This window comes from Hypanus sabinus, chromosome 6 (genome assembly GCF_030144855.1).
Source record: "Hypanus sabinus isolate sHypSab1 chromosome 6, sHypSab1.hap1, whole genome shotgun sequence".
NCBI classification, from domain to species: domain Eukaryota; kingdom Metazoa; phylum Chordata; class Chondrichthyes; order Myliobatiformes; family Dasyatidae; genus Hypanus; species Hypanus sabinus.
In genome coordinates this window covers 170,116,969-170,142,173 of record NC_082711.1, presented here as the reverse complement: position 1 = coordinate 170,142,173, position 25,205 = coordinate 170,116,969, and the positions used below count along the sequence as shown (strand labels likewise).

Genomic DNA, 25,205 nt, shown 5'->3' with positions numbered 1-25,205 from the left:
CATTTTAGGGCTGTGCAACGTCGCGGAGCGTCCACGTCGGTCGGTGGGTGCTGGTTGTCGGGCGGCGAAGTCATTGTCGCGCTGAATCAAGGGCCCCCTCTTTCCAGTCTGTTCGTGCGGGAGGGAGAGGCCCGCTTTCGGCTACTGCTCGCCGTCTCTTTCCACGCCGATCGTTCGTCCCCCCCCCCCCTTCGCCGCGCTTTCTGGAACTCGGATCGCGAGTCCTTAGATGGCCAGCTTCCCGGGATCTGTCAACGAGAATGAAATAGGTGAGGGCCCTGGGCCTGGGGCTCGGCCAGGGGGAGAAGCTGGGCTGACGGGTTGTCTCAGTGCCCCTTGCAGGGGCTGCAGCCGCCTTACTGCAGATGTCTCTCCTCCTGCGTGGTTTCTTTTCCGCAACGACTTTTATATTGGAGAGATTGATCAGCAATGTGATTGCAGCACGTCATTTCTTAATGTGTGTGTGTGTGTGTGAGTGAGATAGTGCGATATTGTAACCAAATAGGACAGGTCAATTTTACTCCCAATTGCATTTGGTTTGCCACTGCTGAATACCGAGAAGTTATGCATGCTCATTTTGGTATTTTAAAGACACTTCACTAATCAATTTTAAATCCAGCATTGAATCTCAAAAAAAAGTGACTTTTAAAGTACAGTAGTGTATTTATTGTAATTGCATTGTGGCCTCGTGTGATGTCTTTTGTCTGCTTTGAATCAGTTTACGTGAAATGCTCTGTACCCAACATTACTTCCTTTGTAATTGTAACAACTTTTGAAAGCGTGTACTACTGGCTTTGGTGACTTGTGTTATTTTGGAACTTTCAAAACAAGATTGTTGTTCCTCTATAGAGTTGTATTGCTATTTGTTGTAGTTAGAATTGCATTGCTATCAGATCTGGATTCGATCCAACGAGTTCGCTCGCATTGAAGGGAAGTTAGAAATCTTTAAATGCTGTACACCCAGCTCCATTCCTTTATTTACAGTTGCTTCGTTTCCATTCTCTTTAGTCCCTCGGACTTGATTTTTTTTTAAAGTATTGTTTGTTCTCTCATCCCAATGTCTTAAGTTACTCCACCAAAGTACTCTAAGCTATTGCATTGTCATGGTGATGGTGATAGATTTTGTCTGTCTGAACATGAAACTGATGAGTAGGCTGTGTGATTTACAGCTTGGTGATTGCTCTCCTAATTCAGAGAGACCATATCAGATTCAAGATTGTTTAATAAAATTTCCAAAACACAAGTGTAAAGGAGAAGGAAATGACTCTTAGTCCAGATCTGATACAGCACAAAAACATAATAAGATAAAAAAAATAAAATTAAAAAAATATAAGTACATAATATAGCTTATGTACACAGATTATTTGACGACACAAAAGACTGCAGATGCTGGTATTTGGAGAAAAAATGAGCTGCTGGAAGAACTCAGCAGAATTGGACATCTCATATTTCAGATCAAGATATACAAATTTGGGCTGAAGTATGTTAATTGTTTCTTCATGTCTTTCTCTCCTGAAATTAGGATCAAGTTCTAGATCTTGTTTCCTTGCAGCTAAATTACTCAAACCTTTCTCTCTTCAGCGGTCTAATATCTTCCATTGGTGTCCTTCTTGCTCTCTTGGAAATATTTCACCCTTGATCACCAATACAATTGTCTGTGATACAGTAATGTGGAGATCAACTCCTGAGGATTGTGCTTTATCATGTTGACTTCACTTTTTTTTAAAAAAAGCTTTTTTTATGTAGCACTTTGGGGCATTTTGCCTTTGTGAAAAATGTAGAATTACATCAGAATTCTTTTGGCAACTTCGATATTGCAGCTAATGTTTGCATTTGGTATAGTTGGAAGACTCGATGTTTCTTGATGATTCTTGTCCTTGTGAGCCAAGATTGAAGTACTGGGTGTCCTCTGCTGTCTTGAGTGATTATTCTTAGAGGATGGGTTTTAAGCTTTGAGGCATACAGTTCAAGCATGATCTTTCTACTTGTATGCAAGCTTTATCTTGGTGATCTAAATATATGCCACTGTTGTAGGGGTTTCCCCAGGTTCTGGATTTTTGCCATTTAGGCTGCTTCAAATGAGTGAGGATTATCCCATGGGAATGGTGAAGGGGGAATAAACCAAAATTTGTATTACTTCAGAATGGAAAGAAAATCAATGTTTTTGGTCTTATTGGCACAAAATAAATCCTAAATGTGTGTATGTCTGGTAAGTCTTGTTGCTTGTGTCCTTGTTCTTGGTTGGTCTTTGATTCAAATTCCAAAGAGTAGCCAATTAAAATTATTATTTCAATTCTAATTGGTTACTCTTTGGAATTATTGTCACGTACTGCGGTACTGTGGAAAAACTTGTTTTCCACCTTGTCAATACAGGTTGATACATTACAATGGTGTATTGGTAACAAGGGAAACAATAAGAGTGCCAAATAAAGTGTTAACGTACAGGTGACGTGCAATGTCACAACAAAGTAGAGAGGTCCAGAGTCCATCTTGTTGTACTGTTTAAACTTGCTGTTTTTATACTGTTAATTTTTGCCAAGTGCGTAAGATGGGCTATTGACCTCACAAAGTAGCGTGTTGTGACCTTGCACCTTCCTATCTAGCTGCACTGCCACTAAACTTGAGTGCTGTTTTAACACTACTGAATGTTTTCCTATTATGATTTAAAAACAGTCAATAATAATCATAAGCACAAAGTCTGCAGATGCTGGAAATCCAGAGCTGCATACACAAAGTGCTGGAGGTACTCAGCATATCAGACAACATCAATGGGTGACTAAACAGTCAACATTTCGGGCTGAAATAGATTACTTCCTCTCCAGCTTTTTATCTTTAATGCCCACCTGGGTTCACCAATCACCTGATAAAGGGTCTCGGCCCGAAACGTTGGCTACTGTTTTTTCACGGATGCTGCCTGACCTGCTGAGTTCTTCCAGCATTTTGTGTGCATTGCTTTGGATTCCCGGCATCTACAAAATTTTGCGTGTTTATATAAAAAAAAGATTGAGGAAAAGGTTGTCATGACACCATGTCATTAGAATCTGTTTTTTTTTATTGCTAAATATTTGGAGATTGAATTGAAGGTGAATATTTAGCCTGCCTTTTCTGCACCTTAATAGTTCCATTATCCTTCTTCCCTTTTGCTCTGCAAATTGTTATTTAAGGAGCATGTCTAATTCTCTACCAGCATGTAAAAGGCATGGAGAATGTGGAAGGTAAATCATGAATTGATAAGTAAATCTTCATGTTTACTTGTTTGGTGAGAGGGGAGAAAGAAGAGATGGTAGTGTTATGTGTTGAGTTGATTTTGATAGTTTCAATTATCTCTTCAACTTTAAATCATTGGGAAAATTTCTGGATTTGCACAGTTACACTACACGCTGCATCCGCAAAAACAAACAGCATTATGAAGGACCCCACACACCCCTCATACAAACTCTTCTTCCACCTGCCATCTGGGAAAAGGCACTGAAGCATTCGGGCTCTCACAACCAGACTATGTAACCGTTTCTTCCCCCATGCCATCAGACTCCTCAATACCTAGAGCCTGGACTGACACCAGCTTACTGCCCTCTACTGTGCCTATTGTCTTGTTTATTATTTATTGTAATGCCTACATTGTTTTGTGCACTTTATACAGTCCTGGGTCAGGTAAATCTATAGGCTAGTGTAGTTTTGTTGTATTTTATGTAGTTCAGTGTAGCTTTTGTACTGTTTCATGTAGCACCATGTCTCGTTTTTACTGTGTTCTGTACCAGCAGTTATGGTCGAAATGACAATAAAAAGTGACTTGACTTAAAATTGCATCCTGACTTTTGTTAATTCTAGGGTGCATTAAAGTGCAGCTTATGTTTATCTTGGAGCTCTATCCAAGCCTCTTAAAGTTTCCCACTATCATGCTCTCTGGAGGCTACATTATGTGTATCAATAGCAGAAATCAAAACTATAATCTCTTCATGCTAGCCCAGGCCACCTTGGGTAATGAAAACATTTGGTTGCTGCACTAATCCCTTCAATCTTCTATCAAATTAGAAAAACATGCCTTGAATCTGAAGTATAGAACTTCATTTTATTAATTTTTTTAAAAATCTGCTCTATAATTATAAGATCCTTGCATTCAGATTTATTTTTATTTTGTACAGAGTAATATTTGAAATCATTCCATAACACGATAAAACAAATTATGTATCTGTGAAAATCGAACCGTTGCAGAGTAAACAAAATGGCTTCTAAGAGAAAGCAGCACCAGGCCACCATTTTGGTGAAGGCTTCAGGTTTCAGGTGTGTCATGATGTAAATGGAGCCGCGGGGGACGGTGGGGAGGGTGTCCTTTGCATTGTGCTTTTATTTGCTAACTGGAATTGTAGTTCTTTTTAATAGCATATCTCCTCAGATGCATCTTGCACATGGATGTTATAAAGATCTGTAATTTTATGTCAGAGTTGGTCAAAGTGTTTATACACTCTGTAAGACTCTGCATTTAAACTGAGGGACAAAATATTCCTGGAATATAACAAAGTTTGCATAGTTGATATTTTACTAGTGGAATCCATTTTCATCCTATCCCATCTCAGCCTAGTAATGTTGTGGGAATAACTTTTACAAAATTGAATTGTGAGATTGTCCAGCACATGTTTGTGTTGTTTACCATTTGGTTGTAACTTATTACCCTTTGGTTGTTGTTATTAGAGTTCAAATGCTCTGTTCATCTCTATTTATCTAAATTTCCTCTTACTATATTCAATAGGGAATGGTTGTACTGTGGTTTCATTTTTTTTTAATTGAATTGTAACAATATGCTTCCATGTGATTTTAATGCAACCTCTGAAGAGGACAAGGCATTATTTAACTAAACAGTTCAAATTTAATTATATAGGCTTCAGCTGATTTGTTTTATATAACTGTACAATGTTGATTGAGCCATTTTGAAGCTCTATATCGTCTAACCTTCTGTGTAGTAAAATATATTGAGATCCAGTGCGGAATAGGCCCTTCTGGCCTTTCGAGCATGCTGCTCAGCAACCCCCGATTTAATCCTAGCCTAATTATGGGACCAATTAACCTCCCAACTGGTATGTCTTTGGACTGTGAGAGGTAACCAGAGCACCCGGAGAAAACCCATGTGGTCACCAGGAGAACGTACAAAATCCATGCAGATAGCATTGGGAATTGGACCCAGGTCGCCCGTACTGTAAAGCATTTTGCTAACCACTCTGCTACTGTCCTGCATAAATATTTTGAAAATGTTCTCATTCCCAAAATTAAGCCCACAAGAAGGAAATTCTTGTAGTTTCATTGTGCTACCACAAAGACTTTTGGGGGTGATTAATTGCTCTAAATGCGTCTGGTTATTTGTATAGGAACTGCAAAATGCAACCCTAAAAATTCCCTTCTAATCTGAAAATCTGCAGAATGAGCTATTAGTTACTTGGTGTAATTTTGACCTTGAAACAGTGTTCAAATGTTACCATTGCAGTGTACAGTATAAAATAACATTTTGGACATGCTTAGCAGATCAAGGGGCATCCATACAAAGATAGTTGCCATTTGACCTATTTATTTAACCTTGTTTTAATTAACATTTTGCCTTTTATTTTAATGTTTGAACTTTATCCTATTTTAAAGCACTTTGAACTATATCATTTGTATGGAAAGTGCTTATAAATAAGTTGTTATTGTTTGAAGTTTGGGACTCCATTGGATCCTTTTTCTCTGCTGCCTGATTCCTTGAGGTTTTCCCAATATTTTCTGTTTTTAGTTTGGATTGCCAGCATCTGCAGTTTTGTTGTTTACTCCTTCAGGCATCTTAATAGGCTTGGACAGGGAGGATGGCAGTAGGTAGTTGTTCAAGTTGAAACCGAATAAAACTCGGGAGACCAGCTTCTTATAGTTACGTTAATTTATTGCACACCCTCCTGCAGTTGTCAAAGGAAAGGTATGTAAGTACTGCCACCATCTCACAAGTGGGCCCACTCTCTCCGGTTACAACCATTTATTTATACATGGTAAGCCCCATACATTACTGCTGCAAGATGTCATTTGAACTGGTACGCCTGCCAAGTCTGTTGGTGCGAAACTTAGTTATGGATAAGAGTGTCTGCTAGATTAAGGCTTAATGACAGCTGGATGTGCTGTCCAGTACTTACCAGTTATTACCTTTGCTAGGCCCTGACTTAAATTACAGATGGGTGTTCATTCCTGTCCTTATCGGTGAGTCCTCCTCCTCCTACTCAAACGAGAGTACAAAGTACAGTGTTATCAACTCTCAATGTCTCTCTGCAAACCAAGGAGAACTGATAATGAGCCCGTCTTGGAAATTGCTGAAGAAAGAGTTTACTTCAGTTCAAAAATTCCTATTCAGTCCCAATTATTCTTTTAGCCGGAGGTTACATAGGTTCACAATGTTTTTTTTAAATATATCCTCAATTCCTCATAGTGCAAAGGCTAAAATTTAACTGCTGTAGTAATGTTTAACGTGCTTTTTTGCTACTCGAGTTGCATAACTTTGAGTGTAACGGAAGTATTAGAACAGTGTCTAAACTCTGCTTAAATTTTTTTCTTTGAGCTGATCTTTGAGGTGACTTGTTAATGATCATTTGCTTGGAGTGTCAAAACCATCTGGCATGTTCTGGGGATCTTTATTTTGAATTTAAATTGAGGTTGTAGTAAATGTAACTTGTCCAGTGTAACATTTTCAGTTAATTTCCCTTGATTTTGCAGTAAGTCAGATAAATTGTAGTTTGACAGGAAGCTAGACTTGCTGAAGGAGTCGGTCCTGATGTTACATCACCCATTATTACAGATTTAATCCTTTCTAGCTCATGGCTTCTAGTTGTTTAAGAAATTTATATTTTCTGAAGTTTTGCCTTTCTTGTTTTTAATCATTTGTAATTTTTCCCCCTCTGCAGCACAAGCCCGGCTAATTGCTGATCTTTGGGCACCCAGTGCTCCATTTGAACAGAAATCTGGCTGTGAAACCTGGACCGTTGCCTTTGCACCTGATGGCTCATACTTTGCTTGGTCTCAAGGTCATCGTATAGTGAAACTAGTCCCTTGGTCTCTGTGCCAAAATAAGTGAGTATTATTTCACAACATGGATTTTGAAGAGAAATGGAATCCACAAGAGGAAATCTTTGTCAAGCTGTGAAAATCCATTGCACTATTGCCCAGCCCTAATTGCAGAATGTGTACCTGTTTCGAGTAATTTCTGTGAGATCTGCTTTGTTTTATGACCTGAGAATGGAGAATTATGGATGAAAACAAAGTGATTTAGATTCTAATTGCTGTGATTTGCAATCAGATGCAGTTGGTCAGTGATTAAGTGAGTACAGGACTGAACCCATGCCAACTTTTTCTGTGCCACAGTTCAATAGTCTGGGCTCACAACCCACGTGTCACTTGTGTGAAGATGGCCATTTATTGACAGCTGCTACATTATACAAGTTGGCTTTGTTTTGCTCTGAATAATGGACAAAGTTTGTGCTTGAGCAATTATAATAGATTGGATCTTCTTTCAAAGTGTCTGCTTGTAGTATATTGTCTTGTGCCGCTTGCAAATATAGTGGCTGAGACAGCAAAGACCTTGACAATGTTCTGGAGAGAAGTAAAAGGAAAGTTAGTGAGATTAAATGTAGTAGCACTAATTTTTATTGTGTTATTGGTGTGATCAAATGACTCAGAAATGTTAATCTGTAACTGTAGTTGGGGAATTTAAGACTAGCACAAAATAGCTGGAATCACTACCGAGACCTTGAATAGTTATGATCACAAAATGTCATTTTCAAAGTGAATCTACCAGACTTCTGTGGTCTGCTTTGTCATAGCTTTAAAGCCACAGCACTGTGAACAATGAAACGGGCTTGCTAGACCATTTTGGAAGCCTATTGTGCCAAACAGTTAATAAAAGTATGTTTTTAAATATTATATTCATCGTGATGTCCAATTTGGAGATGGCAGAGACATATTTGGATCAGTGATCATATTCGGATCATGCAAAATCTACTTTTTCTGTACACAATGAACTGGGAGAATAGTTCCAATTAGTAAAACAGGTTGCTATTTAGGAATAGAATTTGTTGGGTTTTTCTAGATATTTGAAGTCAATGTTTTTTGGGTAAATATGGGTCTAAATATCTACTAGCATCAGTTGAGGGATTGGATTCTACTTGGAAGTAACTCCATGGGCTGGATGTCTATTTGGTGTGGAACTTCAACATGTAGCTGCATAAAGGATGGTGCTGCCAATTATAACATCTTCTGATTGTGGCTGTTTAAACAATATAGTGGTGCATACCAGGATGTGGGAATGGCTGGGTAATTTTCATTTATGGCTGATGTGGCAATTAACATATGATAATGTGTGCAGGCAGTAACATCTCCTACAAGGATTTATCCTCCTGAATTGTGATGACAAAAACCCTGATCAAATCCCTGACTGACTGCCATCTTGGTCATCATTATTGAGATACTTGAATGGACCAGCTGTGGATAAGAGTAAATCACAAAAAGGGTGTTTTGCAGCAAATCTCTTCCTTGCCCCCAATCATCTCATCTTCTTTTGAGAAGTGTGAAGTAATACTTTGCACTCAATCGCATGAGTTGCAGTCTACTACTATTTAAGACCAGAACAAGACAGTGAGAAAAAGCAGCATGTTAGATCATCCGTGAACTCACATTGTCTGTATTGTGTACCACCTACAGCAGCAAATCATTCCAATTCCAGCTTGGCAGTACAGCAACGGTGAAGTGTAATAGATATTTTTGTAAAACATCCTGAAATTCTGGCAGTGCTGTGGGAATGTTTCCCACAGACTGCAGGATTTAAGGAAGCTGGTTCTCTACAATTATCTTATGGGTAATTTGCCTTTGATAATAGATACTGGCCTTCCAATGACACTATTTTGCACCCAGTGGGATTAGCACTCACAATGCACAGAAAGCAATATATTCACATTGAATATATTGTGTCAGCTTATTGTGGCATGAGGGAAGATTGGGTTAGCTAAAGTTGCTTGCTTGAAATCATAAGCAGAAAATGAACTGTTATTGGAAAGTTGTTTTCTAAATCATATGATTGAGGGCAATTTGGTTCGTATGACTAGAAAATGATTAACATTTTAAGATGGTTGTTTTTGCAATATTTAACCCTCACTGCTCCCTTTAATTTAAAAAAATGTGGTTTGGTCATTTAACACTGTACATGCTGTGGTTCTGATTCCTATTTGTGTTTTCCAGGATGAAATGTATTGCAATTAACCTTAATTTGCTTTACATTGACTTCTATGTTGTCTGGTTCTTTTTGTTTTACTAACCCTGTACTTTATTTCTTCCCAAAAGATTGTGTTTTGATGAGTATAATAATACCGTGAATAAGAGCCCCAGAAAACAAAATTCTGATGCTCAGAAGAATACACCAGAAGAGCATACAATAGACTGCGGAGATATTGTGTGGTCCCTTGCTTTTGGTTCCTCTGTACCTGAGAAACGTAGTCGCTTCGTGAACATTGAATGGCACCGATTCAAGTTTGGCCGAGACCAGCTGTTGTTGGCAACTGGCTTGAGCAATGGGCGTATCAAAATTTGGGATGTGTACACAGGTATTCTACAGATCTATAAATTTATATTTTTACTATCGGCAATTTTGTCAAGTTGGCACCTCAAATCTGATGACTAGTCATTGATTTGAAACGTCGTGTTTTTTTTTTACAGATAAAGGTAGTTCCTTTTTCTTGCCATACAATCAATTTTGTATTGATTGTGTACTGAGCAGGAACTGCTAGTTTAGCCATCAAGCAAGTGTTCTTCTTTTCATTTTTGTTTACCATATTCCTTGGAACAGAAGTAATTTTGATATGTTAAAATTGTGTCTGGTCCTTAACACTTGTCGCTAATTGACAGGTGGAATTGAAGAAAATCCTAACATGAAGGGTGAGGGTGCTATTTTAGTAAGAAAAAATTTGTGTTCTTTTTGGATGAAGTTCCTATTCCCCACATTCTGCCCCCTTCTCCTGTTTTCTCCCCTCTCCTACCCAAACAGTCTGTTTTATTAAAATGTGCTGTTGCTTTTTTCGGTTGCTCATGGAAATGATCATTTTCATTCATTCCTGATCATCTACCCCAGGGGTCAGCAACCTTTACCACTGAAAGAGCCACTTGGACCCGTTTCCCACAGAAAAGAAAACACTGGGAGCCGCAAAACCCGTTTGACATTTAAAATGAAATTACACTGCATACAACTTTTTTTTTGCCTTTTATGCTATGTATAAACAAACTATAATGTGTTGCATTTATGAAATTGATGAACTCCTGCAGAGAAAACGAAATTACATTTCTGCATGCAACAAAAACATTTTGAACTCCGAAAAAAAGACGTTGGGTTGAAGGTTACTTTTAAGTAAAATACTCAATGTCTATTTGAGTCTTTCTTGTATTTATGAAAAACGCCGAACTTAAATTTGCCGCCAGCAGCAAACCAAAAATAACGTCAGCCAGCTGTCAACCTGAAAAATAAAAGGACTATTTCACTAAACAATGAAAAAATATGAATATACATAAAATAATAGGCAATTAAAATATTTATCATACTTGGTCAGGTTGACTCACACCTGACAATGCAGTCGTATTCAGTAGGGATGGATCGATGCTTAGGGGAGTGACCGGGAAGGATGATGTGTTTTTTTTCCTCTCTGAACTCACAGAAGCGTTTCCCAAACGATGTTTGCATTGCGATGATTGCAGAATGTAAATACTCCAAATTTATCATGTCGTGACCTTGTTTGAACTCTCTCAAATTGGGGAAGTGAGACAATGTGCCTTTCTGTAAATCTCTGGCAAGCACTGTCAACTTGCGCTCGAATGCCAAAACATCCTCCAACATGTGCAGGGCTGTACGTCCTTACCCCTGAAGAGCTGTGTTCAGCGTGTTCAGGTGCGCTGTCATGTCTACCATGAATTGTAGCTTTTCCAGCCACTCTGGCTGTTCCAGCTCAGGAAAGGTGAGCCCTTTGCTGCCCAGGAACGTTTTCACTTCTTCCAGACACGCGACAAAGCGTTTCAGCACCTCCCGTCTGGACAGCCAGCGATAAAATCACGTTGTAGCGGTGTGCTACACGCAGTCAGTAAACTGCAGTCAAAAATAGCTTTATTCGAACTAAACAGCCTTGCTTTTAAGCCTCCCTCAACCCGCCCCCCATGGGTGCGGATGCTGCAAAAGACACGTACTCACAAACCCCCGTAGGCTATCTCCCTTAGCCTGAACGCTGGCTAATTGTGAGCCGGTTCCAATGTGCCAGGAAATGGGTCGCCACAACGTTTTATTTAGATTGTACAAGATCACCATAATCTTCAAATTTAGAATTACATTTCAAAAACTAACAAACTAACATAAAATACATTTTAATTAAATACTGACCAATTATTTCCCAAAGCAACAGGGAGCCGCAGCACAGACGTAAAAGAGCCGCATGTGGCTCCGGAGCCGCGGGTTGCCGACCCCCGATCTACACTAATGAAATCTTGCCTCTGCTACATTTGCATTTTATTTGCAGAATAATTGCTAAATATTTAAAATGTACTCATCTTAACATGACTTTGCACCAAGTGTCAATTGTTGGGTATCTGCTTTATTTCAGGTAAATTCCTTCTTAATTTGATGGACCATAATGAAATTGTTCGTGATTTGACCTTCACACCTGATGGCAGCCTTATCCTTGTTTCTGCATCAAGAGATAAAACTCTGAGGGTCTGGGACCTTAATGATGATGGTAAGTCCTTATATTTTGAAATAACCAAAAATTCTTTTCTGTGACATGTATTCCATGGAATTATGTCCGACTGTAATTTTCAACAATAACTGCCTTATTCATAACAGGTGAAATAATGAAAATGACAAAGCGTATTGGCTCTCGCATCAAAGAAACTAATGTGCAAAATGAATCAGTGGTATAGTGCTGGTTGAAAATGGAAGTTCTATATTCAGTTCTGAGTGCTCACCGTTTGGGATTTTGTAAGAACTCTCTTGAGTTTGGTACTATAATGAGGTTTGGGTTTATAGACTTGAGATATTAAGTTTACAAGGTGTTAAAGGAGTCTCCTCAAATAATAAAGTGAGGTAAACTTGAAGCTTTGCTCTAGCTGTGAAGAACCGGAAATAAGGAGTTTAATGTTATTGCTTCAGTTCAATGAATTAATTTTAAATTCCTTTATAAGGAATTGTGATGGAAATGGATACCTTGCCTGGAATTCTTATTGTTTAGTGCTCTTCTGTGTAGGTTGTGTAGAAGCCCACTATGTTCCTGATTAAAATAAAGTCCATCAGGAATTTGGATTGAGCCCTTCTCACATTGAGCTGTGATGTTTTTCTAACATTGGGTATGCACCTAGTGTTATATTGACTTGCACCATTTCCTGTCTGTGTTGCAAAAATGTAGGTTTCAGTATGTAAACTGTGACAGTTGAATGCTCATGGCACCACTGCAAATACATCATGTCAGTGTGCATTTCTTACTTGAAGGAGTATTTAGGAGACCTGAACTAAGCAACTTAGGAACTGATTGTTGACTACCCGAAGGCTTGGGAAGCAGTGTTTCTGTGGTGTGCTACAACTAACAAGTCCTTTCTCCAGTATCTAGTTCCGGAGATGCAAATAATCAATCAATCAATCAAATGAGTCAATTTCACTGCCACCAGAGGTGTTACCATTTCCCAGTGGTACGGTGCTTAGTCCTGTTGTAGGTTCAAAGCCATTGCAACCCAGACTTAATCCTGGTTGTTTTAAAGAGATTAGCTTCATTTAACACATGCACATTGAAACACAAATGTAACGTTTTGCATTAAATCATTTCAGTGAGGATAGTGCTGGGCAGCCTGCAAGTGTCAGTACAACTCCTAGTGCCAACGGAGCATGTTCACAATTTACTAATCCTAAATTGTACGCCTTTAGAATGTGGGACGAAACCTGTGTGGTACTGGGGGGTATGTATTATTTCCTTACAGTGGCAGGGATTGAACCCTAATCTTAAAGCAGGTGCGCTAAAGCGTTGTGCTAACCCTTGTGCTCCCGTACTATCCTGACCTGGTACTATCTGTGTAGAGTTTCTTCCTCTGGGTTTCCTTAAGTGCTGTACTTTCTTCCAACATTACAAAGGTTGCTGGTTCATGGGTGACCTACAGCAGCAAATTAATGTAGTGTAATTGGATGGTAGGAAAGCAAATGGTATGTAGACAATTTTGTACACTTCCAAAGCTGAAGATGTGAGGAGAGCTTTGTGCTAAATTGGGGGAGGAGGGAAATCTATCTGCTTTTATCCTGAATTAGACTTGACTCTCATTAAATCTTTACAGGCAATATGGTAACCGTACTGAGGGGCCATAACAACTGGGTGTACAGCTGTGCCTTCTCCCCAGATTCAAACATTCTCTGCTCTGTTGGAGCTGGAAAAGCGGTATGTGTAGAAGTTCCTCTTCTCTCATTTCAAATAATAGTTTTATTAATTAGTGATCACGATATTGCATGTATTATTTTCTATTGTACATTAAATGAATGTTAACAAGATGTTAGCATCTTGTTAGAGCTAGATGCTATGATGATACAGAAGCACATTGTACACCATAACATTGCCACATGAGAAATGTTCCAAAAATTAGGCTGGCCTAAAATAATGACATATTATTGATGTAAATCAGCACATGGCCACAATTGTAAGTTTCTATATGTTTTTTTCCGTAATGTTTTCAGCACTGTTCTAGAGAGCATATATGCAGGAAAATGTTTGACTCTTGGATATGACTTAATCTGTTTTTTTACATGTAAAGTACTCCTATTGAACTAATTTCATCAGAATTACTTGATGTTTGGATACAGTAACTGTAAGCATGACTTTGCCACTATGTTAACTGGAAAGTGAGGAATAATTTAACTTTTTCAATTACCAGTAAATTGCACTGTACCCCAAAATTGGTTGAAAATTTCTTCGCTTTGTCCTTCTATGTTTCCCACCCTCTTAAACAAACCCAGTAGACAACAACAAACTTGAATTTTTATTTCTCTTTAATCTATTTTTGGTTAAGGGGATGGACACATCCTTTTCATGGCACTTCATAGTTACAAGCATAAACAGGAGAAGTGGGTGGTTAAGTTTTTGTAAGATTATATATCTGGGTGATTTTTCTCCAGCCTTATCCCTGTGGGTAATGATTAGGGTTTCATGGACACTTTAGATGTCGTAATTGGAATTAAATGCTGAATTGGATTGCTTGTTTAAAATCGTAAAATTCTAAGATGATGTCTATAATCTGATGGCCTCTATAGAGATTATCTCCTTCAGACATCCCAAGGCAAAAAGAGGTCTGATAAGACGTTTTCCTCATTTGTTTGTTTGACTTGTGATATTGCCAGCCAAAAGAAAACCTCGTTCCAGTTGGTTTCAAGCCTTTATGTTGGGCACAGCTGAACAACTGGACACAAAAGCTGCTCAGAGCTTTAATGCATTTTCCTCCTCTAATCCTGCTCAGACACCACTTTAGTTTTATTTAATTTGTTTTTACTTCTCACTACAACATTCACAAAAGCAGCATGTATTCACTGCTCAATCATATCTATATCTATAAATAATGCATTTGCAATTTTTGGTATCCTTCCTTCATTGTACTTGATCTCTCATTCTCCTTCAGTGTTGTGTGTTTAATTCTACTATGACTAATAACACAAGGTTGAAAAATCTTTTCTGAAATTCAGTAAGCAGATCTGTATAAAATAAGACTTATAAGTGCGAGATCTTGGATCTTCAGTTAATCAAAATAATAAGCTTATGTAGAAGGAAGCAAATGGCAGCAGTTAAAACCTACAATTATTGAGTTACTTTCTTGACCCTAGCACAGGAAAGTGCAATAAACCTTATTTGATGCTCTGGTTATGTGCACTTCTAGTAATTTCTTCTGAGCAATTTCTAAGTACCCCCTTAGATTTTTACTGCCTATTTTGTGTGTTTCCACAATAAATGTCTGCTCCGGGATCTTTTAATAATGATATGATGATAATTGAGTTTGCATAAGGAATTACTAAATAGTAATTACACTGCAATTAAATCAATTATTCCACTAAATAGAAAGGCTAAGATTCCACTTGATGCATGACTGATTCTGGAGTGACTTATCCCTGTAACCATTAGCAGCTACCTGGGCAGTGGGTGATTAAAACTGTAGGGTGGTATTTTTGCCCAAGCACAATAAAATGATTACTAAAACTAAATCTTGCTCTTTAGATTTGAATGCTTTCCCCCTTTGTTGTAAAGTCCTTGAGTTGCTCTTTTATTAAAACATAGCATAATAACAAAGTAAAATCAAGAACAACCATGCTACTGTAGAACCCAAGTATTTAATGGGTTTTTGAATTGCCTTTATCACTGTGCTTTTGCTTAAAATTGGTCACAAATGATGCTGGTATTATATAAATAATTTTTGTTAGACTCTTGTTTTAACTCCATGTTTGATAGGTCTTGATAACCTAATAGTGAAGTTGAGTCATATTTCTACCACTGCATGCAGAAGCATTTTTAAACTTAAAACCTTAAAACTTGGAATTTCTGGCCTGAGGGTAGGGGAGTTCTCTTCAACTTTTCCTCCCCATTTATTTCAAATTTACTGATTTTAATCTTTATTTAAACTTCAGGGAATGCAACTCAAGTTTGTGCAGTCTCTTTGTAAGTTAAACTTGGTATCCAGGTATCACTATAAGCAAATATCCTTCCTTACACATGATGCCTAATGTACCAGATGTGGCCTGACCAGAATTTGCATTATAACTTGCAGTACCTTGCTTTCCAGTCCTCAAGATACCAAGATCAACACTGGGTCTTCTTGATGTTGTTCTGTACCTGTCTGTGATGCTTCTTTAGAACCAACCCCATTGCTTTTGGCTTTTCAGTTTAGAAAGATAACCACGATCGCTTGCATTGCAGTCTGTTTGCCACAGTTTTATTTATTTTGCCCTGTTTCTTTTATCCTTTGACTTTTGTTTGCATTGCTTACAGTTCTGTCTCTTTTCATATCAATAGAAAACTGCATGTGGTATTGTCCCATCTTCTAAAGCACTGGTTTAAAGTGTGACAGTTGCAGTCCCCATACAGATTTGTCCAGGTGGTAATTGGTCTTGTGAATTTGAGCATTTCCCAGTTATTCCCCTCCTTGTCTCATGTTGCTCAGCTAATTTTATCATCTGATTGATATTTTGCCTTTAATTAAACTGAGGGAATTTGTCAAGTATTTGTTTGAAGTCCGTCTAAGAAACATCCACTGATACTCCTCCGTCCACTAAAATTTTAGTTTCTTCAGACGTGGACCACCCATTACGTAGCTGGAAGGCTTGCTATTCTGGTCAGTAATTATTCAAGGTTAGGCTGTGTATCCATGCCCTTGTTTGGCAGATAGCGATTTTGTGACCTAGTGACTAGTATTTTAAAACTATCAGGCTGGAGTACTTGGCTTCTGCACTTGAAAGCCATAGTTTCTCTACCAGTTGAAAGTTTTAAATATTGTATGTTGTCAAACAATGTGATGAGCATACCTTAGCTTGTATTGTAAATTTGAAAAGATTTTGTAGAACTTCAGTTACTTTTATTATTATGAGCCTTGGATTGTGTTTTTTTTTAAACTGTGAATTACCCAGTTTTTAATCTGTCTTGATAATTATGGATAGCAACAAGCTGCTAAACGTTTGAATAAAAAAAATTTAACCTTTTCCCTCCATTTTACCAAGTATTTTTTTCCTCTTTAGATCTCCCACAGCATGTACCATTCCTGGCAGAGGGTGGGCAGGCGACCTGCTCCCTGGCCTCTGACAATGTTACCAGAAGGTGTGTGTGAGCAGTCCAGGATAACTTACTTATTGGCTTTTTTCTCCCTCTTCCTCAATGGGAAGTACTTGGCTTCAGCTTGGTCCTTCCCCAGACCACCAGGTGTAAGATGTGGAATTCTGCATGGAGGATCACAAGCGTGAACCTATGTTGTAAACTCAATGGAGCACCAACCTGCTGCACCACTGAGCTGCCTGCTATCAATTCCATGTTGTGCAGTATGGTAGACTCTTTTTATGTCTTTACTTGTATTTTCAAGGAATGACGAAATAGACAGTGTTGTACCTTGACCATCTTTATTATGTATTTGGGAATTGGTTAATATCAATCATGAGCTGGTTTCTGTAGTATCACCATTCTCCTAAAGTCTGTAGACCTCAAGGATCATGTGAGTTTACTCAAAGAGTAGCTGAACCGGATGCCATAAGTAATGTTGGGTTCAATCCTTGATGCATTAAGTTAGCTCTTCAAGAACAAGAAATTGAAGCAGAGTGGGCCATTAGTGTTTGTTTTACTTTTCAGTAAGATGATGAATACCACCACCTCCTCATGTATGTCTCCATCCTAATGATAATCATTAGGCCGAGTATTAAATATGCCCACTTCGTAACAGAATTTCAAAGGCTCACTACACTCCAGTGGGATGTGGTGGAGGGAAGCTCTTGTCAACGATCCTGAATGGGAGGTCCCCTACTTTGAGATGACCCCTGTGTGGACATTTTGAGTTTTGGGAAAGGGCACCACTCTATGTCTACTCTGTTGAGTCCCAAAAGAATTTTGTATGTTTCATTTGGATCAATCCTGTCACTGAATCAGTGAAGGTGGATTCTGTCTGTTCAATTTCTTCACATCGACCAACCCTTTCCTCATGCTATCATTGCTCTAAGCCTTTGCTGCAGTTCTCCTGCAACTGCCCTACTCTGTGCAAGGAACGCACATTCCATGTTTAGTATTTTAGATACAGCCTCATCAGGAAAGTGTGTAACTTCCAGTAAGAATCCTTAAATCTTGTAATCATACTTGCTTGTTTTCATAGTTTACTCACTGATTTGTGTACAAGGCTATGTGTCTTTCATTCATAACATGCTCAACTTCTTGTTTTACATTTTATAACTGATGAACGGCATTGCATTTTTCCACATTCTTCCCTGTTGATTGAAAATCTCTGTATCGCCTTGAAGCCTCTCTATATCTTCCAACCTTTTCTGACACCTAGTTTTATATCATCAGTGAATATATTGCAGTTGATCCACTTGTCCAGAACCCTGATCGAGATTGCAAACAGCTAGAGCCCTAGCATTGATCCCTGTGGCGCCTAACTACTAACACTCAAAATTACTAGTCTTATTCCTCTTAGTTTCTAACGATGAGTCGGTTCTTGATCTACATACATTTGTTGCCACCAATCCCATGTGTTTTGATTCTGTTTGTTAATCTCTTCAGATAATCTAGTATGCCACACATTCATGCCCCTATGCTATATTTACTGATTTAATCTCAAATCTCAAGTTGTCAAATTGTCAAGCTTAATTTCCCACATAAGTGAAGTTGTTATGGGCCAGTCCTGCTGTATCTTTAAGTGCCCTTGTCACTGGATTCATGTACCTTGTAATATCAGGTTTACTAGTTTGTATTTCCTGGATTTATAGTTTTCTTTCTCATTTTTAGTAGTGGGGGTACTTTTTGCCACTCTCCAGTATGTGGCATTTCAAAACCCGTCATCTCCATAGCCACTTTTTTGTTTTTAAACCTCAGTATGCAGTTCATAATTTCCTATGAATTTAGCTTTCACCCCATTAATTTCTCCATACTTACTAATTAGAGTCATAGCAGTACACCACAGACAGCGCTCTTTGGCTGAATAACTCCATGCTGACCACTGCCCACCCAGCTAGTCCCAATTTCCTGTGTCATTTTAGCCTCCCTTTCAGTCACGATCTATGCATCAAGGGCAAGTATGTGCAGTTGAGCCAGAAACCTAATTATTTTCTGCTGTAATTCCCTCCAGCTTCAGGGTTGGCCAATAAATAATAGCGTCACTTGTGTGCATTAACAGATTTAATAATAATTGAGCAGTTGCTATCCACAACTGTGGATGGCTAATCCCTCCATGCAAAGTTAGTTTTCAGAAGAGGTGGGAGGGGGTACAAAGTTAAGATTTAACTGTAAAAAAAACAGTTTGCAATTTCTGGACTTGAAATCAACTTACTAATTTATATTAGTGAATTTGGAATCAGTACAAAACTAACACTTTTTAAAATTAAAACTGACCAGTACTTAATCGTAGTAATATTATATCTAACTTCAGACATCACATGTTTAATTGTAAGTTTTAAATTTAAGACCATCCAGCAGATTTATTTTTAACAGGCCACATGATTTAATAATGTAGAGTACTAAATTTGCCACGTGGAGATTTTTGTAAACTTGTCCACTGAAGCCACATATATCTTAAATTTTGTTTTTTTAAGTTAATTGACCTTGATAATTGAGAATTGCTGTATGTGATATATTCTGAAGGCTGTCTATGCTGTATTCTATTGCTGTAACTGTGCAACTATATTTTTCAGATGAAGGCACTGCTTTAGTACTTCTAATGCTGTGACTTCTATCTGACTGTGGAGGTGCCACAGATAGATGAAATAGTTCCATGTTGAATGATAAGTGGCATCCAAGTTGTAATTGATCACAAGTTGAAAAGGGAGAGGCCTGGGGGCAGGTCATCTTCCTAAATACCGACTGGAGAGTTGCAGAGCTCAACAGGTCCAGGGGAGGGAAGAACAAATTTGGGGGAATATTACACCCTCAGAATTTACATACAATAATAGATTGGAACAAACGTTGTAATATCTAGCATTCAGTGTACTTTGTCTCTAGTTGAATCATCTGGTTAATTTATCATAACATTAATAATGTAACCATAAATGTAATGTTGTTGCCTCAGTTTTGTGCTGTTTGCCGAAGGATTGTTCCTTTAGGCCGTCAAAAATGTTCTTTTCTCTTGCAGTATCTGCTGTTTCATAGGCTCTCGCTCCGAATGAAAACGTTTTGTAAACACACGTGAACTTTAACTCTGAATGGAGGTTCCGTTGGAGTAACAAAATGTTATGCTTAAGTTACCTGTACAGTATTTTTCTACATATATTTAATGTTGCTGAAGAGTTAAATTTCAACTGGGAAATGTAATTAAAATGTTTAAAGTTGTAAAGTTTAAAGTATTAGCGTCCTCTGAGGATGTTTAGAAAGTAAATATTGGATGTATTATTTATAAATTAACTATAGCTAGCATGTTTTCAAATATTATCTATAAATTTCTTGTTAAACTGAACAATTTTAAGTATAAATCAACAGCTTTATCAGAATTTGTGCTAAATCGGCCTTAAGTTATAAAATAGTGGACTTGTGTGTGCTGGGAAGAATAACCACAAACTGGGGCTGTAAAGCATGACTCTCTCATTGCAGGTTTTTCTGTGGAACATGGAAAAATACACCATGATTCGTAAACTTGAAGGTCATCTGAATGATGTCGTATCATGTGAATTCTCTCCTGATGGAGCATTATTGGCTACAGCCTCTCATGACACACGAGTTATTGTTTGGGATCCACACGTAGGCAGAATTTTGTTGGAGCTGGGGTAAGTCAATTGTTTTAGCTTCGGTCAGTGTGAATCAGCAGTGTTTCCTAATTTAGTGCAATAGGACTTTTTTTTTTCAGATTTCTTTTTTTCATCCTCTCCCAGCACACTGATTCATCTTAGTTTGGTGTTTGTTTGGATCCTCTTTTCAGACATAATGAAGAGGTTGGCTAGGTTTGTTTTCCTTGGAGTAGAAGAGACTAATGGTAATAGAGCCCTAACACAGATATTGGCCAGCTAGTGGTGTAGTGGTATCAGCACTGGACTTTGAGGCAAATAGTCCTGGGTGCGAATCTGGCAGGTTCCTTGTGTGCTTTCCATCCATGCTGGGTTGAGCATTGAACTAGCAACTCGGCCTTATGAAAAAAAGACAAATACTCGGAAATGGCAAAAAATGCAGCCGGATGCGCCACAAGGTGTGAAAAGGAACAACAATGGAGGTATATAAATTTGAGAGTGATAAATGGGGTAGGTGATAAATCTTTGTTTATCTTAATGGCATAGGTTTAGAGGGAGGATTGCAAGGCATTGGAGGGAATCTGAAGGAGTTAATGATTAGAATCTTAAGTCCTTAAAGAGCTGGTGATGTCAATACTCTGTTGACCTTTAAGAAGCATGTAGATGAGTACTTGAATTTCCAGGCATAGAGGATATGGGCCTGACGCTGGTAAATGGGACAGTAGTAGATGTTATAATTGTGTGCCTTCTCCATCTTGCACCACCCCTGCACAGTTAGAGGAGTTTATTTATGTGAGTGCAGACTCCTTTTGTGTGGTATAATTGAGCAGTTTTATTGAGTTGGGAGAACTAGATGTGATTCAGGAATAGCTTCTTCCTTTCTGAATGAATTTTGAATCCATGAACACTACCTCACTAATTTTAATTTCTATTTTTGCACTGCTTATTTAATTTAACTATTATATATTTACTGTATTTCACTACTTTCCTCTATTATGTATTGCATTGTACTGTTGCTGCGAAGACAACAAATTTGATGACATACTGGTGATGTTAAACCTAAATTATCTCAATAATGGACAAAAATCATAAATACCATTTTAAACAACCTATGGACTGGTTAGCTTTTCAAAATTGAATTTCCATGTCCAATGAATGAATAAGATGCATGTTATATCTCACCACTGCACTTGCTTCTCAAAGTTCTGTTATTAAAATTGGTATCCTTGGATAAATGATTTAATTTGTTTGCTCAGATTTTGAGAGTTCAATCCACAAGTTTTTCTTCTGGCATTTCTGCTGAGGTGTGGAATTGAAATTCTTGGTCAGCTTTTTTTGTACTTTCATATGGTGGAGTTTTTTTTTTCAATTTAAGTTAATCTCGGCCTTTTCTATTTATGTGCAAGTATTGATAATTGCATTTCTGTTTGTGTAACAGGCACTTGTTTCCACCTCCTACTCCAATATTTGCTGGTGGAGCAAATGATCATTGGGTGAACTCAGTTGCCTTTTGCCATGATGGTATGCACATTGCTAGCATTGCTGATGACAAGTAAGTGATTCTGGCAATAAATATCGTAAATGTTTTGAAATAACAGACGCAATAGACAAGGAGAGTCAGTGGATGTTGTTTACTTTGACAAGGTAGCACACGTGAAGCTGTTAAAGACAGGTGTTACAGGAAAGATGCTAGAAAGATAGAAAATTGGCTGACTGGCAGACGGCAAAAAGAATAAAGGGGGTTTCTGATTGGCTGCAGGGGTCAGTGTGGGGACCACTTATTTTCACATTATATGTCAGTGATTTTGGATGACAGAGCTGATGGCTTTGTGGCTAAGTTTGATATGGAGATGGGTGGAGAGGCAGGTAATGTTGAGGGAGCAGGAGTCTGCAGAAGGTCTTAGATTGGGAGAATGGGCAAAGAAGTGGTTGATAGGCAAGTGTTTATGGTCATGCACTTCAGTAGAAGAAATAAAGACAGTCTATTTTCTAAATGGGGAGAAAGTTCAGAAAAGAGTTGTGCAAAGAGACTTGGGAGTCCATATACAGGATTCCCTAAAGGTTAACTTGCAGATTGAATCAGTTGTAAGGAAGGCAAATGCAATGTTAACATTCATTTTGAGAGGACTAGAAGATAAAAAAGATCATAATGTTGAGGCTTTATAGGGCATTAGTCCTACCACACTTGGAGTATTGTGAGCAATTTTAGGCCCCTTATCTAAGGAGAGATGTGCTTACGTTGGAGACAATCCATAGGAGGTTCATAAGAACAATTCCAGGGATGAAAGGGTTAACACAGGAGAAATGTGTAGTGGCTTTGGGCCTATACTCACTGGAGTTTAGAAGAATGAAGGGGGATCGCTTAAAACCTATCAAATAGTTAAAGGCCTAGATGTGGAGAGGATGTTTCTGATAGTGGGAGAGGCTAGGTCCAGAGGGCACAGCCCCAGAATAGAGAGATGTCCCTTTAGAGCAGGGGTAGGCAACCTACTGCACAAATGATTTTCTAGCATGTATTATTCATTAGTTTGAGGCAATACATAACTAGATGTATTTAAATGGATTATTCCCATATTTCAAGTTTTTTTATGGCATTTATCTGGCCTACCGTCGGCTCATTAATATGCGATCTGGCCCACAGAGGCAAAAAGGTTGCAGACCCCTGCTTTAGAACAAAGATAAGGAATTTCTTTAGCCAGAGGGTGGTGAATCTGTGAAAGTTATTGCCCTGGATGACTGTGGAGGATGTCACTGGATATATTTAAAGCAGAGGTTGGTAGGTTCCTTATTAGTAAGGGTGTGAAAGGTTATGGGGAGAAGGCACGAGAATGGGGTTGAGGTAAGTAAATCTTGATTGAATACTAGAGCAGATTGTGGGCTGAATGGCCTAATTCTGCTTCTATGTCTTATGGTTTTTAATGTCGTTGCACAGTTGAGACAAGATACAAAGTAGGATGAGTAATATCTGTTCGGTATCTACCAGTAATGGTGTTTGTTTGTTTTTCAGAATGCTAAGGTTTTGGAGCATTAATTCTGATTGTCCAGTAGAGGTTGCTCCTTTATATAATGGGATATCCTGTGGCTTTTCTCCAGATGGCCATGTCCTTGCTACAGGGTAAGTATCTTTAATCCAGTGAAATTATTTTTATCAGAAAACCTTGAAGCTGTGACTTTTACTTTCTAAGTAGCTTTCTAATGTGCCTTATAGCATTAATATATTTCAACTGCAGCTGCAGTTTGCTCTGCACATCTGCATGTTGTTCTGCCAGCCATATAGGAATACTTGATACTGATGTTTCCTCCATTAAACTGGATTTGTGTTGTAAGTGCATCTTTTCACAAGTGTGTCAGTGAAAGAATATTTTGTTCTTTACATTATATCTGGAACTGTTGCAGAGAAGTGTAAGCTTTGAGGCAAGTAAAGGCTTAACTTGTACCAGTTCTTTGTTATATTATTCCAGTTGCATAGATTAAAATGTCTTATTGCTTTCAATCCCTACCTTATGTGTCAGAATCTTACCAAAAATAGTGTGTGCAGCACTGTAGCCTAAGATCTTGTATTAATAAACTATTGGCTTTCTCATTCCTCCTCCAAGATCACGAGATGGAAGTGTTCACTTTTGGACTACCCCGAAACAAGTCTCCAGTCTTCAGCATCTCTGCCGCATGGCTCTACGAAGAGTGATGGCTACCAGGACCGTTGAGAAACTGCCTGTCCCATCACAGATAGTTAACTACTTGACATATCGCATAATCTGATCCATTTGAGCTGCTTAACTTCAAAGGCTTAAGAACAAGTTGCTTTTATGATTCAAGTGTATTAAAGCAGGTGATTTTTGCTGCCTTGTAAAGCAAGAAAGTGCATGGACAACTCGTACAGACTTTTAAACTGTACATACCCTGTACATTTTTATATATAGCTGTGTACAGTATTATTTTATGTTCCTTTGCTGTTGATAGTCCAATCTATTATTACAGATTGGTCATTTTTTCAGGTCAATTTGTGGTATTGAGAAAATGGGCACAAAGTTTTGTTTGGTCTTTGCTCCAGTCCACAGCAGGAAAAACTGTCAACTGCCAAAGATTTGAACACTTGCAAATGCAACCTTACTGTACTTCAAATGTGAATTTATTTTTGTTCATTTTATAAGTATTAAAAAGCTAAATTTTGTCTGTCAGCATCTCTGTCCTGAGATTTTGTTCCAGGCTCTGCACAGGTCTGAATTGATCTACAATTTTACAATCTTTCCATTTGTATTCATCTTGCATACCTATCACATCATTGTGGATAATCTCTTGTGATCTTGAAGATCCTTTGCATCTTTAGTTATGCTAAGCGTATTACATGCAGAACTGTAGTTATGCACAGACTAGAGAATTACGAAAGCTTAGTATAATTTTTTGTTTTGTACTCAGAAGTCCATGTTTTCCCTGTTCCTTGGTGTCAGTCGTGCCACCATAGATCTACCTACACTCAGTGACCACTTTATTAGGTACATCTGCTTGTCAATGCAAATATATAATCAGCCAAATATCAGAATGCAGAAGAAAGTGACTTAGACTGTGGATATTTATTGCTGCCAGAACGGGTAGTTGGAGTTTCTCAGAAACTGCTGATCTGGGTTTTTTTTTTCACACACAAAACAGTTTCTAGCATTTACAGAGAATGGGGTAGAAACTAAAACATCCAGTGAGCAACAGTTCTGTGGGCGAAAATACCTTGTTAATGAGAGATTCTGAGGAGAATGGCCAGACTTACAAG

At 38.2% G+C, this 25,205-nt stretch overlaps 1 protein-coding gene across 1 annotated transcript; it reads left to right on the top strand.

Moving 5' to 3' along the window:
* Positions 1 to 24,621, top strand: wsb1 (WD repeat and SOCS box containing 1). The gene is made up of 9 exons (XM_059973501.1): positions 1 to 269; positions 6,909 to 7,074; positions 9,337 to 9,596; positions 11,631 to 11,762; positions 13,342 to 13,442; positions 20,313 to 20,485; positions 21,882 to 21,995; positions 23,451 to 23,558; positions 24,040 to 24,621. The coding sequence occupies exons 1-9, from the start codon at positions 230 to 232 to the stop codon at positions 24,200 to 24,202; spliced, it is 1,257 nt and encodes a 418-aa protein (XP_059829484.1). The 5' UTR covers positions 1 to 229; the 3' UTR covers positions 24,203 to 24,621.
* Positions 24,622 to 25,205: the final 584 nt, after the last annotated feature.

What these genes read in the sequence shown, in the direction of transcription:
- wsb1 (XM_059973501.1), top strand. Translation starts at nt 230, where the DNA reads ATGGCCAGCTTCCCGGGATCTGTCAACGAGAATGAAATAG. An exon ending in CTGGGACCTTAATGATGATG is followed by an intron (nt 11,763 to 13,341) that starts GTAAGTCCTTAT and finishes AAATCTTTACAG; the next exon opens with GCAATATGGTAACCGTACTG. An exon ending in CTGTTGGAGCTGGAAAAGCG is followed by an intron (nt 13,443 to 20,312) that starts GTATGTGTAGAA and finishes CTCTCATTGCAG; the next exon opens with GTTTTTCTGTGGAACATGGA.